At 41.9% G+C, this 19789-nt stretch overlaps 1 protein-coding gene across 1 annotated transcript in view; it reads right to left on the minus strand.

Annotated features, from left to right (window-relative positions):
* The window catches only part of LOC116064135 (CD209 antigen-like), a 205516-nt gene that overhangs the window by 117859 nt on the left and 67868 nt on the right, over nt 1-19789 (minus strand). Inside the window, exon 7 of the mRNA XM_035993205.1 lies at nt 19497-19586. Within this exon, the coding sequence (XP_035849098.1) occupies nt 19497-19586 (90 nt within the window). The remainder of the gene's footprint in view (nt 1-19496; nt 19587-19789) is intronic.

The raw sequence follows: 19789 nt of genomic DNA on the forward strand, positions 1-19789 counted from the left end.
TTGGACCGGTAGAAAACCTAAGAATATACCGCAACACCAGACGGAGTACTGAAGGGAAATGAAAATTGAGCGGAAGTAAGTAGGAGGGCGGAGCCAGGCTAGCTTTAAGGAGCTTCAAGATGGCATCCTTTCATTGTTTTCTGCCCCTACTGTCTCTTCATAAGATCAGCAGCCTGTCCCATAGACTTTACATTGTGATTGAGTCACACACATTAAACTACAGAAGCTTTTCATCTCTGACAACTTTTAAAAATATATGTGCTCAAATTATGCTTATTTTGAGGTTCATAATTGCATTTAGAAGTTATATCAGAATAGGTTTACATGGTTTAATTTTCAAGAAACACCATATTTTTGTTGTACTGCACATTGCTGCAGCTCCTCTTTTCACCCTGTGTGTTGAGCTCTCTGTTTTAGCTACAGAGTGAGGCATCACACTTCTATCCCATTTTTGTTGGGAGTCGCACATGCTCAGTAGCTAGGTAAGGACTACTAGCTAGAAGCTAGCGCTGCTAGCGGTTAGCCACCTCGTTCTCAATGGCAAAACACTGCTACAACACTATAGAACTACTTCCATGTCCCTCGTCTGCAGGTATTCCTTGTACTGACCGAAGTTGACAGTTGACTGACACGCCAAATGTTTCGGCCAATGACGTAGACGGCCGTGCCGATTTTGACCAGCTCACCAGGAGACTGAAGGCAGGTTACATTCAGAAACCGTATCTCACTCTAAACAGATGTTTTTTTTTTCCAAGTTTGTATGTGTGTGGAAGCACCAGAGACACAAAATAACACCCCAAATCCCAGAAAAAGTGATTTTCTCATAATATGGGCACTTTAAACTCCTAAAACTAACCTCCGTGGCCGGCAAAAGTTGTAGGAGCACAAATAATGCAATTCGAAATGTAAAAAAAAACTAAATAATACAACTGTGAATCAAGTTCTATGAACAATTTCTGTTAAAATACACAGACACACAACTGTTAATACACAGTTATTCCTTAGAGTGTACTTCCAATTAATATGAAACTAACTATCTGTCAGTCATTGCACAGAGAACACTGCCACGGTTAGCATTAATGATACTGTTCCTGTTAGACTGACAGTACCTAGGTAAGGACTACTAGCCAGTCAGAAGCAGAGTATGAGGGCGCACCCTGACAGTACCTAGGTAAGGACTACTAGCCAGTCAGGAGCAGAGTATGAGGGCGCACCCTGACAGTACCTAGGTAAGGACTACTAGCCAGTCAGGACCAGAGTATGAGGGTGTGCCATGCTAGCAGCTAGGCGAGCATTATTACGTGTGTTACAAAGTGACGCATGTTTGTCTCTGAAGTAAAGGCTGGACTACAATAGAGCTGTTTGGAGCAGTTTGTGAACAGTGTTTTCTGTTGGAGATGGTAAGTCCCTTTGGGGTGGACTTTGGGCTTTTTCACTTTGTAAACCTATAACATGCACAAAAAAGATATATAACACAATTAAGGAAAGGGAAAAAGCCAAAAAAGCATAATATGAGCACTTTAACTTAAAGCAGCCATATTATGCTCATTTTCAGGTTCATAATTGTATTTTAAGGTTGTACCAGAATAGGTTTACATGGTTTAATTTTCAAAAAACACCATATTTGTGTTGTACTGCAGTGCTCTATCTCACTGCTGCAGATCCTCTTTTCACCTGGTCTCTGTTTTAGCTACAGAGTGAGACCTCTTTTCTTCTTCTTCTTCTGTACTATCTTTGATTGCACTGCACATGCCCAGTAGCTCAGATGTAGATCATGTCAGCTAGCTAGCTCCATAGACAGTAAAAGAAAGGCTGTTTCTACAACTTTGGTCAGTTACAAGGCAGGACTAGCTGGGAGACTTCTAAATGAGGGCACACATGTAAGTAGTTCTTTTGTAGATTATGGTGAACTTGTGTGTGTTGTAGCAGTGCTTTGCTATTGAGAACGAGGTAGCATGCTAGCGTTAGCATGCTAGCGTTAGCATGCTAGCGTTAGCCATAGCGTTAGCATGCTAACGCTACGAGCTAATGGTTGCGGTTAGCCTGCTCGTTTCGGCTTGTGACGTCACAAGCCGTGCCGATTTTGAACAGCTCACCCAGAGACTGAAGGCAGGACACATTCAGAAACCGTATCTCACTATAAACAGCATGAGTGGATTTTTTTCAAAGTTTGTATGTGTGTGGAAGCACCAGAGACACAACATAACACCCCAAATCCCAGAAAAAAGTGATTTTTTCATAATATGGGCACTTTAAGTATCAAGTGTGAACATGAACCAAAACATCCTCTGTTTTAGCGCCTGTCTCTTTAAGACCCCTCCTGTAAAAGCCTAGTCTGCTCTGATTGGCTTATTCAAAAAAATGTGGCACAGCTATGCAAAAGGTAGTTGTTAAGCTGTGGGCGGAGATACTCAGACGGGGGAAGTATATTCTAATGAGCCTGACTGTGACAGAGGAAGGAGAGTCAAATGTGAATAGCTTGTTGAATCGCATGTTTCCTCATCTAGACAGCCGTGAAAAAACTGAGTTGTCTTATTTCACAGTTGGTGGATTGGTAGGCACTCCAGATACCCAAATGTATATAAGAACTGGAAAAGTATGTTTTTATGACATGTCCCCTTTAAGATATGACAGTTTGTATTAAAACAAAATACTCACAGCGAATGAAGAGTCCAGCCAATATCAGAAGATAAAACCCTCCCAGAGTCACTGCAGTAGCTCTGAAACACCTTCTGTTGTTGGCTGCAGGGTTGTTTTGAGTGTGTGGTCCTACAGAGACAAAATACATCCAGAACATGTTTTATTATGTTTGAAGTTTGAACAATAAGAATGACTCACGAGGTACCAGATTACAGCACCAAGACACCTGATAATGACCCAGAGGTAATGTTGACCAATGGTGGATTGATTGATTAATTGTGAAATATTATTCAGTATCTGTTATAAAGCCACACATAAACTGACATGAACTTCCCCTTTACATCAACCATCATTTCAGACTTACTGGCTCTTTGTTGCCTGAGATCAGCATGATGCTCTTCATCCTCTAAGATCTCCACCTGACTCTCCTCTTCCTCTCTGCTGTTCTCTTGGACGTTTCTGTTATATCTCACATTCAGGCTCAAACGTGGAGCAGCGACAGTATCTGCAGACATCTTGACAAACTGAAAACTGAACTGAACGTATTCTCTGTCTCACTGTCTTTAAGTTGGTCACTCCTTTAACACAGGAAGTGGCTGCAGCACAAACCAATGAGACAGATGCACATCCTAATACATTTGTTACCATTAGACAAAAAGTCCCACTTAACTTAAAATATGCTTACATTTAGGCATTCAGTCATTTGGGAATTAGAATTATGAAACCCTTTAAAATAAACTTTATAAAAGTATGTTAAAGTAAAGCTGTTTCTTCCTGACTGTAAAATTGAGGAAATGAACATATGTGTGCATAGCTGTATTCACACCTCTCTGACACAGGAACTGTTGTTGGACCGGATACTTATTTTAGAGGAAGTGAAGTTTAGGTGTGAATTTTAATGTTTTAGTGAAACAAACAAAACACATGATAGACCATCTTCTTTACTGACACACAACCAGGGTCTGTGATAATTACCTGAAGTTCAGCTGGATGGAATAAAGAATAAGCTCTGCTACATGCACAGCTAGTAACACACAGAGAGCAGATCATAGATGTATAACAGAGTAGAGGAGCACAGAAAAAAGATGGAGATGAATGACCAATGTTGCAAGTCTTCCATGTGTAATAGTTTATGCATGTGTGTGCTAATGACTAGTTAGCTGAAGTGTTGTTGTAAATGATCCTAAAATTATTTCTCTGTGGCTCTTTTTGTCAGTTACAGCTTCAGGTGCATTACCACCACCATCTGGACTGGAGTAGTACTGACTCTGATTAGCATGTAGCTCTGGAAAACTGACTGACTGCAATCAGATTAGTGATGTGGCTAACAGAGACTCATATACAGTATGTGGGAAGATGTTTACAAAAGTATTTCATCTGGATTTAATCCACATATAAGACACTTGAAATGAGGAGTGTAAATGAGACCTTGGTTAAGATTTGGGAAATATTCTTATCACAGTAAAGCCCACATTATCGGTGGGTTTAGGGTAGGGTTGGGTACTGAACTCGATACTTTGTAAGGTACCAACCGGAGTAGGCTGGTACTACCAAGGACCAATTCAGGTCAAATCAATCTGTGCCAAATTTCAACCTGAAATTGCGTACCCAAGCATGATCTTCTTAGTCCTCTCTGCATGTTTGACAGAGAGCGCGAGGCTCAGCTCCGACTCAAACACACAGAGCTGCAGTAAAGACGGAGCAAAATATGTCGCCTCTGCAGCTTGTTCAAGTCACAGTGAGTCACGTAAATGCCGATGACGCGGTCGCAAGTGTGGTTACACTTTTAAAAACTCCACACAGATAACGCTGGCTGCAATATAATGACGAGTTATCTCAGGACACACAATCTATAGTTTACAAAGACCAACTTACCCCCCAAGAGCAAGCATTTGGTACAACAGTGGCGCTGAGAAACTTCCTTTTAGGCAGAAACCTCAGAGTGGCAGTTATAGTAACAATAAAGATAGTGGAGCTATGACTAGAAATAATAGTTTTAGCAGTTCAGGGCGTAGCGGTGCATTGCAGGGCATAGCGGGACATAGCTGGGTGTAGCAGGGCGTTGCAGGGCATAGTAGGGCGTAGTATGGTACAGCAGGGAATCGAGCAGGGCCACGGCGCCAGCTGCAACCATGATTTAGGTACCACCCCAATCCAAGTAAAACTGCGAGGAGGGAAAACATAAGGATTCTGGGAAATAAGCTCCCCAGAGATAAGTTAGTGACAAGCATTTCTGGGACATGAATGCACGCAGATGGAAAGAGAAAGAAGGTCAGTGTGTCAAAGGAAGTCCCCCGGCAATCTAGACCTATAGCAGCATAACTAAGAGCTGGTCCAAAGTAAACCTGAGCCAGCCCTACAAGGGTAGGTCAATTACATGTTACATTACATTACATGTCATTTAGCTGACGCTTTTATCCAAAGCGACTTACAACTGGATTATATATCAGAGGCTGCACATCTCTGGAGCAACTAGGGGTTAAGTGTCTTTCTCAGGGACACAGTTATACACCGTCCCCCACCAGACTAGGTGAACGCTGCCACTCCTCACTCCTCAACTATAAGCTTCATCAAAGAGGAGAGTTTTAAGTTTACTCTGAAATGTGGAGACGGTGTCTGCCTCCTGAACCCAGACTGGGAGCTGGTTCCACAGGAGAGGAGCCTGATAGCTAAAGGCTCTGGCTCCCATTCTACTTTTAGAGACCATAGTGTGGTCAACGTTACACTCCCTCTTAGACAGGCGGGCACAACAGCTTTCTCTATGCCCTGGAGACAGACTGACAGGCTGGAGGTTGTAGGGCAAGGCATCTTTATTTCTATAGCACATTTCAGCAGCAAGACAATTCAAACATTTTACATCAAACATTAAAGAGCAATTAAAAACTTTCATGAAAGAGATATAACATAAAAACAGGCTGAAATAGAATAAGATACAAATACAAGAATACAAGTTACAGTGCAGTATATAGTTATAGGGACAGGTTTGGGAGGGGAGAGGGAGGGGTTTATTTTGTGTGGAGTGTAAAAAGATAAATAGGTTTGGAATTATTTTACAACTGAAATTATTTTGTTATTACAAAGGTGAAGTACAGGAAAAAGTAACCTTTGCCCCAGACACTGAATTTCAGGCACCATTTAAAATGTGAACGGTAGCCAGCCCTAGTTACAGGACATGAACTCTGGTCAAGAGATATAACATGAACCTTAATGCATGTTTAACTCTCCTGGGGAAGATTCTCTCTGGCAGCTGGAAATCAGCAGCTGACTGCTGGTTTATCAAAGGAAACACAGGAACAACTTCTAACTAACAGAATAGAAACGTAGTAATCAACTATAAGTAAACCAAAGTAAAGGCAACCTGCTAATGCATATTTTTATTAGCTTTTACTATAATAATCCTGTAGGACTATAGAGTAAGTACACATGACTTGTAACCAGATTGTGCTCTATGAAATAAAGTGGACAAGCTTCAGGCAAAAGTAAAGTTCCTTTCAGAATACAGATCCGCCTGTCTCCTCGCCTTGACAGAGACGTGGCTCAAAGATCAGGATCCACTCTCTGATTTTGAGTTGGACTGTTTTGGGGAACCTGCCCGTCTTGACAGAGACTCCACAGTGACGGGAAAATCACTTGGTAGAGGCTTATGTCTTTATATAAACAAGAAATGGTGCAATACGGTGATTGTCAGAGAAAAACTGTGTACTCCTGATATAGAACTTTTGTCTGTATCTCTATGCCCCTTCTATCTGCCCAGGGAATTCCCACAGATATTTGTAACACTTGTTTATATTCACCCGAAGGCTAATGCCGACCTAGCGACTCGGGCTATGGTGAAGTGTGTGCAGCGGCTTCAGGGGATTTCACCTGAAGCACCAAACTTCGTCATGGGTGATTTTAATAACTGTAAGCCATGGAGGTCCCTGTGTAATTTATCAATATGTCACTTGTGCAACACGACAGACCAAAAGGCTGGACCTCTGTTATGGATCCGTCAAAGGTGCTTAGAAATCCTACAGCAGAGCTCCACTTGGCATGTCCGATCACAACTCTGTTTATTTGGTTCCGTCCTACAAACCGGTACCGAAGAGGAACAAGCCGGAACGAAAGTTGGTTCCGGTTTGGTCAGAGGACTCAATCCAGTGTCTACAGGAATGCTACTGCTGTACTGATTGGGATCTATATATCTATTAATATTAATTTCCATATATCCAAATAATAAACCTTGGGTCTCCAAATCTGCTAAAAGCATAATTAATCAACGACATATTAGCTTCAATCAAGGTAACATGACTCAATATAGAGTATTTCAAAAACAAGCTAAAAAAGGAACGTAAGCTTGCAAAACTTAACTATAAAGACAAAGTTGAGAACATGCAACTCACATCCTGCCATGATGGAGATGCAGTCTAAGAAGTGTCCAATTTCCCTCAATGGCATGTCAGACCGTGCCCTCTCAAATGAACTGAACACTTTCTATAATCGTTTTAATACTTATGACTTTAGTGAGGAGTTGTCAGTCTTTAATAACGTTGCCCCTGGGCAGAGCAATGTCCAGGTTGACAGAAATAAGGTCCTGACACTCTTTAGAGGTGTTAAGGAAAGGAAAAGTCCTGGCTCTGACGGCATTGGAGGCCGTATATTAAAGAACTGTGCTGAACAGCTGGCAGACATTTTTTTTTTTCAAAATGTCCTTACATCTCCACACCGTTCCTAACCTTTGGAAAGACTCAATTATTGTTCCGGTGCCTAAAAATAAGGCTCCAGAGTCTTTTAATGACTTTAGGCCTGTGGCACTCACGTCCCTTATTGTGGAAGATGCAGCATGTACTCTTTAACTTGATCTATACCCATCTTGAGGGTGCAAAGAGCTTTGTGCGGTTGCTTTTTATTGATTTTTCTTCAGCCTTTAATTGCATTCAACCACATATTTTGGCAGGGATCTTAAAGAATACTTTTAATATTGATCCTAGTCTTATCTGTTGGCTGATGAACTTTTTAACTGACAGGTCTCAACGCGTGAGAGTGAATAGCATCTTATCCGATGTTCTCTTTTTCGTCCACCGGTTCCCCCCAGGGCTGCGTCCTCTCCGCGATCTTATTTTATATACAAATGCGTGCCAAAGCCAGCACACCAGGCGTCATATCATTAAGTTAGCCGACGACTCTGTAATAGTGTCGCTGCTGACGCACAACGACCCTGAGTATGGCGCTACCTTAAATGATTTTACAGCGTGGTGCAAGTCGTCTTTTATGAACATTAACGCGGCAAAAACTAAAGAAATGCTGATCGACTTTAGGAAGAATCCCCCCACCCTCTCTCCCACCCTTATTGACGATCAAGCTATTGAAGTAGTGAAGCAATACAAATACCTCGGTATTATAATAGACGACAAACTCACCTTCGAGCCTCAAGATGACGCTGTCTGTTTAAAAAAAAAATAAATTAAAAAAAATAATCACACCAGCGCGTTTTTTTTTTAATCGTAAACTTCACAATTTTAATGTCGATAAGACCTTTAGACGAGGTTTTATTGTTTTATTGAAACTATTCTTTTGCCTTTCTGAGCTGGTTTGGGTCCCTCACTCTTAAAAACAAAAACAGGCTGCAATACATAACCAGAGTGTGTGGCAAATTTTCCCACAACTCTGACTGACTTAAAACCACTATGAGACAAAAACCTTGAAGGCCCAGTCAGTCCTGGCTGATATAAGCCCCCCCCCCCCCAAACAGCTACTTCATGTTGTTGCCGTCTGGCTGCAGATTCTGTCTGCCTAAATGCAGGACAAACCGATACAAAAACTTTTGTTCCTGCTGCTATAGGCTTTGTTAATAACTCAATGTGAGATGTGGACTTCTGTGTATGTATGTATTTGTGTCCTCTATTCATAGTGTCTGTTGTTTGTATGGCTTATGTGTTGTTAATGTTACATTCTATTGCTACACAACGAATTGCCCCTCTGGGATAATAAAGACTCCTTGACCTTGAAGGGCAGAGGAACAATAGATCTGTAATTCTGTCCCTTCAGGGAAATTGTTCAGTTGCAGTAACTCAGTCAGAATCAAGGTTAAAAAAAAATAAAATAAATACAAGTAAGAAAAGAACGAGTCAATAAGTGTATAAAGTAACATAGCTACAGTACAAGGAGTAAAAATGTTAAGTAAAAGTAAAGTGAGATTAGGTTTCTTACAAAAAGCATACAAATCTTTATTTATATATTGTTTTGACATAAAGGGAATTGTGCAATTTCAGTCACTATGTAGTCCACTATGAAATACCCACAATGCACTGCTAATTTGAGCATACATACGATGTAGCAATGCAACGCGTCCGTGTTTTCCCGAAGGAGAAGAAGAAATCACAGCGAAAACTGAAGGAAAAATGGAGCGGACTTTGGTTTCTAAACAGTGAACATGTAACATATTGAAAAGGAGGTTTGAGAGGGATGTGTAGGTGGCTGGCTTGATACCAGTGGAGGGGTCGGTGAGAACAGTTCAGTCCAGTCACTTTTAATTCCAAAATTTTTCTTTATTGATTATTGGAGTAGGTATGTGTGGTTTCTAAGAGGAAAAGGATATGGGATACAATTAGCTCCATAATGCCACAATACAAGGCCACAATTAATTTGAATGACAAACATTTACACATGAACTTAGAATGCAGGAAATAAGCTAGGTAGCCTACAAAGTCAATACATAATTATCTGCCGTGTAATTAATAAACTAACAATGCATATAAATAATCAAATGCACATTCTTACACCAGTGATTCAAATGAGCAATGTAAACCAAGTTACTCTGTTCATTATAACAGCACCTTTAAACAGCAGACAAACTGAAAGGAATGCAAGATTAGCGCTCGCCTTATAATTAAATTAGCAACATTCCATCAAAGTAAAAACGTATAAAACTTACATAGCTCAATAACACACAAACAAGGTAAGAGATACGGCATTTCCAGCAGCAACGCACAAGGATTCCTCCATGTGGCTTGAACAAAGGGAAAGGGCTGTGGACACAGGTGCTGTCTAATAAAGTCTGTGGCTGATTGAGGTTAATTAGTTGGAGGTGCAGTGGACTACGTGGGGAACTGAGTGGCAAAGAAAAGGGGGCGTGGCAACTGCTCTGCAAGTGCAGGACAGAGCTGAAAACTTCCAAATATATATATATATATATATATATATATATATATATATATATACATACACACACACACACACACACACACTTTTACTATCCTCCTGGGTGCTCGGTCTGTTTCAGGGACATATTAGGAGTATTTTTTTTCTCGGTTTGTTTACATGATGCTGGGCGCGCCCGCCTCTGTCACACAAATAAAGGACGCATCTACTGACGCAAGTCACGCAGCGATGTGTTTTCAGTGAGTGTCTGAAATCTGGTTTGGCCTTTCAGTTCACTATTTAATAAACACTATAGATGGAATAGTGAGTGAGTGAATGAGGGAGCAGTTTCCAACACAGCTGAAGAAAGAGGAAGGTGACGGACATCCAGGTGAAAAGAAGGACATCCGGCGGTATTTCTGGCGGCACTGGAGCAATCCTGGAAGTGGAACGGTTGTGGATGTAGACCACATGCAGCACGACAACTTGGAGTTATTTTCTCAACTGACTGCCCCCAGAGACAGAATGTTGATATTCTACATGTCTTTATCCCTCCTGTTGTCCTCGGGTCAAATTTGACCCGTTTACAAAACTTTCTATATCAGAACTATGACAAAAGAACGTTGAAAAAAGTGACAAATGTTGGAAAAAGCTACAAAACACAGGAAAAAACAAAAACAAATCGACAAAAATTGGGAAAAAGTGAAAAACATGGCCAAAGGTGACAAAAAACAGCTCCAGTGTGTGTGTGTGTGTGTTGTGTGTGTGTGTGTGTGTGTGTGTGTGTGCGTGCATGCATATCCATCTATAGTATGCACTTATTAGAAAGTTTAATTATTCTTCTAACTATATGATCTGGATTCAATTTATGCCATTTTTCTATTTGATTCCTGACTGTTAGAGTGAGTTTTTCCATTTCCAGTGTTTGTTCTATTGTCTTCTACCATGCTTGAAGATCTGGGGATTTGGCTGGTTTCCAAAGCCTGGTCACTTGCTTCAGTGATGTTAAGCTGAGCATTTTAAATATGTATCTGTCCCTAGCACTGATCTTGAGGTTCGTATTAATACCCAAAATAGATTTGTTGTTGAGACCTACATGATTCCTAAAAAAACATCCTGGAACACGTGTGAAGTTTTGAACATGCAGAAAGTTTTAAACAATCCAGGAGAATGATCATTTTCCTTTACATTGATAAAGACATTTGCACTGTGAATTGTTGCATGAATATGTACCAGAATGCAGGAAACGTAGTGTTTGACCCCCCCCAATGTTGAAACTAAACCTACACCCTTGTGGAGAATTATTATAACTTGGATGTGAAACGGCACACACTGTACTCTACCTGCTGTAACCTTTCATCCTTCAGCTCCTGCATGTTCTTGTACCAATGGCCTCTTGCCTCTGTGAACTTTGACCTTTTTTTAGGAACTGGCTAATAACCATCAGTCACCGGGAGGATTCCCTGCGTTGACAAGAGAGAATGTCAGTAAAGATAGCGATCTTCTCTCTCTCTCTCTCTCTTTTTTTGTGGGAAGTATTTCACAGACAGACACAGAAAGTTTCAGTTACAGCCAAGTTCAAAAGGTGCAGAACACATTTCACAACATCATATGTTTGATAAAAGAAAAGGAAATATCTATATGTGTATGTTCTGAGTGCACAAAACAATCATCCATTCATTAGTTTAGTTTATTTACACATTATTCAAAAACAAAGTAAACACACACACACACACACACACACACACACACACACACACACACACAGAGACACACACACACACACACACACACACACACAGACACACACACACACACACACACACACACACACACACACAGACACACACACACACACACACACACACACACATACACAGAGACACACACACACACACACACACACACACACACACAAGACACACACACACACACACACACACACACACACACACACACACACACACACACATACACAGAGACACACACACACACACACACACACACACACACACACACACACACACACACACACACACACACACACACACACACACACAATAATAACCATAACAATATTTTTTTTACATAATTTTTAATGTTTCTAGAGTTGGACTTTAACCTGAAATTGAGCTAGCCTGGTTGACACCAGACCCTTCTCAGTTGTAACTGAGAAGGGTCTGGGGAAGGTTCATTGACAGTTCATTTCCAAAGGGGCGTCACCAACGGACGCCGCTCAAACGCCTCTGGGCGCATTGGATAGTCCAACCAATCAGACCAACGATCCGGGTGACGCTGCGCTTTGGTAGCCGTCATGTTGAATGTAAACAAAAAGCTGCTCGCCGTCGCTGCGCTATCGTCGTCATGTAAAGCCCGCCTCAACGGTTGTGATTGGTGCCTTGATTTCGGGGACATTGGAAATGGGTTTGAATGGGCTCTTCGCCAGACTGACTTGCAGAGCAAATCTCAAATTTGCCGGAAGTTCGTCAGGGTTTTCCCAGGCTAAAAATGAGCATTAAATGAACACGTTAAGAACAACATACAAGTTGTGTTTCAATTTCATGTGATAAGAAACAGGCGGTGCAGTTTGTAGTTTCACCAGGAGGGGGCAGCACACGTGTGTGTATAAAGACAGCACTGTGCCTGTTGTCCAGCATGTTCACATCTTTGCTGTGCTTAGTTTACTGTGTATCAGGTATCAATGGGATTAGTACTATCAATGGTTCATAATTGTATGTATAGGTTGCAACAGCATAGGTTTACATGATTTAATTTTCAAATAACACCATATTTTTGTTGTACTGCACATTGCTGCAGCTCCTCTTTTCTCTTTTTTAGACGGATTCATGTTAAATCAAAGATGCCAAATTGCGGTACCTTAAGGCCGTTTTACAGTCAACGCACCTGAGGTGGCGCGTGCGAATGTCACGTCAAAATGACGTAGATTTCGTTGCCGCGCCAGGATTTTGAGTGCGCGCCCGGAGGTTCCATTTTTTCAGTGGCGCGTGACAAAGCGGAAACAGGAAGCATGAACGAGCTCGAGAGCAACCGGATGTCAGGACTCTCAGAGTGACTGCAAGTCTCTCTGGTAAACTTACTGGAAGAGTTCTTTAAAGGTGAATGAAAGGCTTGATCTGACAAAGTAGGTCATCCAATCAAATTGAAGCATTGAGGTCAATGCTGCTACCAGTTCTGCCGTTGTTTATCTTTTTCTTCTTCTAGTCCGTAGAAAGAGCAAAGTCAGTAGCATTTCCTCGTTAGCGCCACCTCTGTTCAGGAGAAGACTGCAACTAGTGTTGCGACCACCACGCCCGAGTATAAACAATTACGCCGCAACCATGATGTCATACTGGCGCTCGACAGTTCAGCTGCGGCGAGTATACCACACGTTTCACAGTGCGTACGCAAGTGCGAGCTTCTCCGCCTTATCTGCATGTTTGATAGAGAGCGAGGCTCAGCTCCGAGTGGCCCCGAGACTCTGGAACAAACTTCCTATTCATATTAGGTCCTCCTCTACTGCAGAGATCTTTAAAGGAGAACTCTAAAACAATTTTTACGTTAATCCTGATCGCTATAAGTATGTGAGTACTGTCGATAGCAAAAAAAACGAGCCGAATCGATGCTAGCTAACTGGAGCTGCTGCAGCTAATGCCGAGAGCTCCCACTTAGCTAGAACGGCAGTTTTGGGGAAATATCATAAAGAGTGTCTTTGTGCCTCTTAACAGACACAAAATGCAATTAAAATGTCTGTGCAACATGAACAGGGCCCTTACATGACAACAAGATGCGTTTTCAACTCAGACGTTTAAATTCACCTACCCTGTTAGCTGCTAGCTGCCGTCTGGGATGAGTGAGTGTTCAGCCAGGCTTCGGTAATAATCATCAAGCAGCAGTTCCCTGTGTATTTGTAGTATATATATCCATTTTGTGTGCGATCCATCTGGCGTTGGTGAATAGTAGTCTCTGCAGTGGCGAACTGTGTGTTAGTTGCCTTAGCCAGGCTAGCAGGGCCGACCGGCATCCTTCTAATTCCTCCCCGCCTTCCTCGCCTGCCGCGGCCGACAACAATCCACGGGCGCCCGCTGGTCTGGTGGATGTCCTCCAGAGGACAGTTTATGCTTTCGCGGCGAAATTTTTGCGGCGAAAAAAATGTATTTCCCCCTCAAAAATAGGTAATTCAGCACTGTAGCGGTTATGATCATATCAGTGACTATGTAACTACATGGAAACGGGACAAATGATGCCTGGTTCTTGTAACAGCGTTACAGAAGGCTAGTAGTAGTAGTCTTGCGCTGAAGTCTCGTGGGATTTCAGTTGTAGCAGGAAAAGGTAAACAGCAGTGTGCAGATGGAAGCGTGGTGTGAGAAGAGTGAAGAGCGGAGGTGTTCACAAGGGAAGACGCTTGGAGTAACCTATGGAGCTAGAGCTAGCCTTCAGTAACACTATTACTGTACAAGAAACAGACATCATTTGTCCCGTTTCCATGTAGTCACTGATATGATCATAACCACTACAGTGCTCAATTACATATTTTTGAGGAGGAAATAAATTTTGTTCGCCGCTAAAATTTTCGCCGCGAAAGCATGAACTGTCCTCTGGAGGACATCCACCAGACCAGCGGGCGCCCGTGGATTGTTGTCAGCCGCGGCAGGCGAGGAAGGCGGGGAAGAAGTAGAAGGATGCCGGTCGGCCCTGCTAGCCTGGCTAAGGCAACTAACACACAGTTCACCACTGCAGAGACTACTATTCACCAACGCCAGATGGATCGTACACAAAATGGATATATATGCTACAAATACACAGGGAACTGCTGCTTGATGATTATTACCGAAGCCTGGCTGAACACACTCACTCATCCCAGACGGCAGCTAGCAGCTAACAGGGTAGGTGAATTTAAACAACGTCTGAGTTGAAAACGCATCTTGTTGTCATGTAAGGGCCCTGTTCATGTTGCACAGACATTTTAATTGCATTTTGTGTCTGTTAAGAGGCACAAAGACACTCTTTATGATATGCCCCCAAAACTGCCGTTCTAACTAAGTGGGAGCTCTCGGCATTAGCTGCAGCAGCTCCAGTTAGCTAGCATCGATTCGGCTCGTTTTTTTTGCTATCGACAGTACTCACATACTTATAGCGATCAGGATTAACGTAAAAATTGCCCGGAGTTCTCCTTTAAGTCTTGTCTTAAAACACATTTTTATTCTTTGGCGTATGATTTAGTTTAGGGACATTTGTATAGTGTGTTGTTTGTATGATGTTCATTTTTTCTATATTTTTATTGTCTTCCATTGTTTGTATAATATAATTTTGTACAGCACTTTGTTCAGCCTAGGTTGGTTTTAAATGTGCTCTATAAATAAATTGACTTGACACAGAGCTGCGGTGAAGACAGAGCAAACTACGTCACCTCTGCAGCTTCAAGTCACAGCGAGTCACGGAAATGTGGTCGCAAGTGTGGTTACACTTTTCAAAACTCCACACAGACAGCGTTTACTGCAATATAATATAATCACGAGCTGAAAAGCAGCCGTATAGCGCGGTTAACGTTACACTTCCTCTGAGACAGACAGGCACAACAGTGTTCTCTATGCCCTGGAGACAGACTGACAGGCTGCAGGTTGTAGGACAAGGCATCTTTATTTCTATAGCACATTTCAGCAACAAGGCAATTCAACAAGCTTTACATCAAACATTAAAGAGCAGTTAAAAACTTTCATGAAAGGAGTACAGGCTGAAATAAAATTAAAAAAAGATACAAATACAATAGTTAGGTTAAGGTTACAGCGCAGCGTTACAAAATGATAATGATTTAATTGGTTGTGGGGACGGGTTTGGGAGGGGAGATGGAGGTAGGGCGGGGTTTATTTTCTGTGGATTGTAAAATGTTCTAAGGAAAAACTTCTAACTAACTGATTACAAACGTTATAATCAACTACATAAACCAAGGTAAAGACAACCTGCTAATCCATGTTTTTATTAGCTTTTATTATAATAATCCTGTAGGACTACAGAGTAAGTACACATGACTTCTAACCAGATTATGCTCTATGAAGGGCAGAGGAACAATATCTCTGTAATCAGGTTATTTAGCAACACAGAATAAACAGCTGAGCAAATGTTAAAGAATTGGTCTGATTTAACAAATCTGATCCCAACACTACACACCTCTCTGTCATCAAAGAGTTCAGATCATCTTTTTCTCACAGATCCACTTCTTATTATCAGAATGATATCCATGTCTCCATTTTCCTTGTTGATTGCAGCATGTTGCAGCGGTCCAGTAATCGTCATAGTGAGGCAGTCCTGCTGCCCAGAACCTGTCAGACAAATAAAATGTTCTTTTTCAAACAGCTGAAACTCCTGATTGTTGTTAATTTGAAATAAACTGTTTAATTTAAATGTTTATATTATCTGTAAATAATCAAATTATTTCAATAACTAATTTAAGATTAAACATTGTAAAGCGATTCTCTCTCTCTCTCTCTCTCTCTCTCTCTCTCTCTCTCTCTCTCGGCATGAATGTCAGACATATTACATTTGCCAAAGCATGAGAATAAATACATACAATTCATTGAGTAAAATAAAATATATACATTTAAAAATAAAAATAAAAAAATAGCTCTGTGTACCTGTCTCTCTCTACCTGTCTGTCTACTACTGACCGTGGTGTTTAGCTCCATGAACCTGTCTCTCTCTCTACCTGTCTGTCTACTACTAACTGTGGTGTTTAGCTCCGTGTACCTGTCTCTCTCTCTACCTGTCTGTCTACTACTGACTGTGGTGTTTAGCTCTGTGTACCTGTCTCTCTCTCTACCTGTCTGTCTACTACTGACTGTGGTGTTTAGCTCCGTGTACCTGTCTCTCTCTCTACCTGTCTGTCTACTACTGACTGTGGTGTTTAGCTCCGTGTACCTGTCTCTCTCTCTACCTGTCTGTCTACTACTGACTGTGGTGTTTAGCTCTGTGTACCTGTCTCTCTCTCTACCTGTCTGTCTACTACTGACTGTGGTGTTTAGCTCTGTGTACCTGTCTCTCTCTCTACCTGTCTGTCTACTACTGACCGTGGTGTTTAGCTGCGTGTACCTGTCTCTTTCTCTACCTGTCTGTCTACTACTGACCGTGGTGTTTAGCTCCGTGTACCTGTCTCTCTCTCTACCTGTCTGTCTACTACTGACCGTGGTGTTTAGCTCCGTGTACCTGTCTCTCTCTCTACCTGTCTGTCTACTACTGACTGTGGTGTTTAGCTCCATGAACCTGTCTCTCTCTCTACCTGTCTGTTTACTACTGACTGTGGTATTTAGCTCTATGTACCTGTACCTGTCTCTCTCTCTAACTGTCTGTCTACTACTGACTGTGGTGTTTAGCCCCGTTAACTTGTCTCTCTCTCTACCTGTCTGTCTACTACTGACTGTGGTGTTTAGCTCTGTGTACCTGTCTCTCTCTCTACCTGTCTGTCTACTACTGACTGTGGTGTTTAGCTCCATGTACCTGTCTCTCTCTCTACCTGTCTCTATACTACTGACTGTGGTGTTTAGCTCCGTGTACCTGTCTCTCTCTCTACCTGTCTGTCTACTACTGACTGTGGTGTTTAGCTCCGTGTACCTGTCTCTCTCTCTACCTGTCTGTCTACTACTGACCGTGGTGTTTAGCTCCTTGTACCTGTCTCTCTCTCTACCTGTCTGTCTACTACTGACTGTGGTGTTTAGCTCCGTGGACCTGTCTCTCTCTCTCTCTACCTGTCTGTCTACTACTAACCGTGGTGTTTAGCTGCGTGTACCCGTCTCTCTCTCTACCTGTCTGTCTACTAATAACCGTGGTGTTTAGCTCCGTGTTCCTGCACATGTCTCTCTCTCTACCTGTCTGTCTACAACTGACCGTGGTGTTTAGCTCTGTGTACCTGTCTCTCTCTCTACCTGTCTGTCTACTACTGACCGTGGTGTTTAGCTCTGTGTACCTGTCTCTCTCTACCTGTCTGTCTACTACTGTCCGTGGTGTTTAGCTCTGTGTACCTGTCTCTCTCTCTACCTGTCTGTCTACTGCTGACTGTGATGTTTAGCTCTGTGTACCTGTCTCTCTCTCTACCTGTCTGTCTACTACTGACCGTGGTGTTTAGCTCCATGTACCTGTCTCTATCTCTCTACCTGTCTGTCTACTACTAAACGTGGTGTTTAGCTGTGTGTACCTGTCTCTCTCTCTACCTGTCTGTCTACTACTAACCGTGGTGTTTAGCTCTGTGTACCTGTCTCTCTCTACCTGTCTGTCTACTACTGACTGCAGTGTTTAGCTCTGTGTACCTGTCTCTCTCTCTACCTGTCTGTCTACTACTAACCGTGGTGTTTAGCTGTGTGTACCTGTCTCTCTCTCTACCTGTCTGTCTACTACTAAACGTGGTGTTTAGCTGTGTGTACCTGTCTCTCTCTCTACCTGTCTGTCTACTACTAAACGTGGTGTTTAGCTCTGTGTACCTGTCTCTCTCTCTACCTGTCTGTCTACTACTGACTGCAGTGTTTAGCTCCGTGTACCTGTCTCTCTCTCTACCTGTCTGTCTACTACTGACTGTGGTGTTTAGCTCCGTGGACCTGTCTCTCTCTCTACCTGTCTGTCTACTACTGAATGTGGTGTTTTAGCTCCGTGGACCTGTCTCTCTCTCTACCCGTGGACCTGTCTCTCTCTCTACCTGTCTGTCTACTACTGACCGTGGTGTTTAGCTCTGTATACCTGTCTCTCTCTCAACTGTCTGTCTACTACTGACTGTGGTGTTTAGCTCTGTGAACCTGTCTCTCTCTACCTGTCTGTCTACTACTGACTGTGGTGTTTAGCTCCTTTCCGTGTACCGTGCAACAATCAAATCAGCATCTTCCAATAAACAGTGACTTTGATGGAATTGTGATGTAAACAAAAACCTTTAAAATGTCTCACGTTTCTGTCAGCGGTGATCCGTCCACCCATTCCCATTCTCCTTGTGTCCCTTCATACCATAGACCAATCCAGAACTCTCCATCCTTACTCAGTTTAGTGACAAACTCCTAGTAGTTGACGAGAGAAAACAATCATTTCTCTGTTCACAGTTCAGCATTTCTGTTGTAGTAAAGTCATCTTCTGACTTCATCAGTCACAACAAACACAAGAGGGATCCCTCGGTCCACCACACACTGAGGACTGGACCCAACAGCATGACAGTAAACACACATTAGTAATGGAGGAAAGTGAAGAAAGACATTTATAATCAGCAGAGAAACAGAGAATGCATGAGGAACTGCACATTTTATAATCATAAGACAGTTAACATTTAATTTCATAAAAATGCATTTTAAAAAGGAAAATAAACATTTCAAAATCATTTTCCAAAGATTTCAAATTGACATTACGTATATTTAAATATTTCCATTAAATTTATTTTTCTCTAAAATCACTCAGAAACAAACACACTCACCTTTTCTTTTTTGTTGTTTATGATGACCAGATCTGCTCCTCTCTGCTGACAGTCAGCTCTGCTTCCAAACCAAGTCTTCTTCTCTTCTGATTTAAAGTAACAACTGCAGCCAAATCTCGTCCATCCATCAAGACAGCACTTCTCTTAATGTCAATCATGTTTTAAAGACAGATTTCACATCATTCAGTGTCAAAGTGATAAGACTTGGAGTTGAAACAGTTATAATCAACGGTAACTACACAATCAACATCTATGATGTAAATGTGTATAATACAGGAGTTTACTGGTTTTAAACTTTTCTCACCTTCAGTTCTGTTCTTCAGCTGCTTTACTTCATCCTGTAACTGACTGTAGTTGTTGCTCAGTTGGTCGTATCTGGTCTGCAGCAAAGTGACTGAAATGTAAGATAAGGTGAGCCTTTATTGAGGACAGAAATAACAACAGTTACATAAAGAAAGGTAAAAAAAATAATGTAAAATAACAATTTGAAACTATGAAAGAGCAAATCAGCTAAATAAATATCTGGTGAAAACCACAACAAAATAAGAAACAGACCAACAACACCAAATCATTCTGCTTTAAACTAAGACAGAATTA

This window comes from Sander lucioperca, chromosome 16 (assembly GCF_008315115.2).
Source record: "Sander lucioperca isolate FBNREF2018 chromosome 16, SLUC_FBN_1.2, whole genome shotgun sequence".
Classification (NCBI taxonomy): Eukaryota; Metazoa; Chordata; class Actinopteri; order Perciformes; family Percidae; genus Sander; species Sander lucioperca.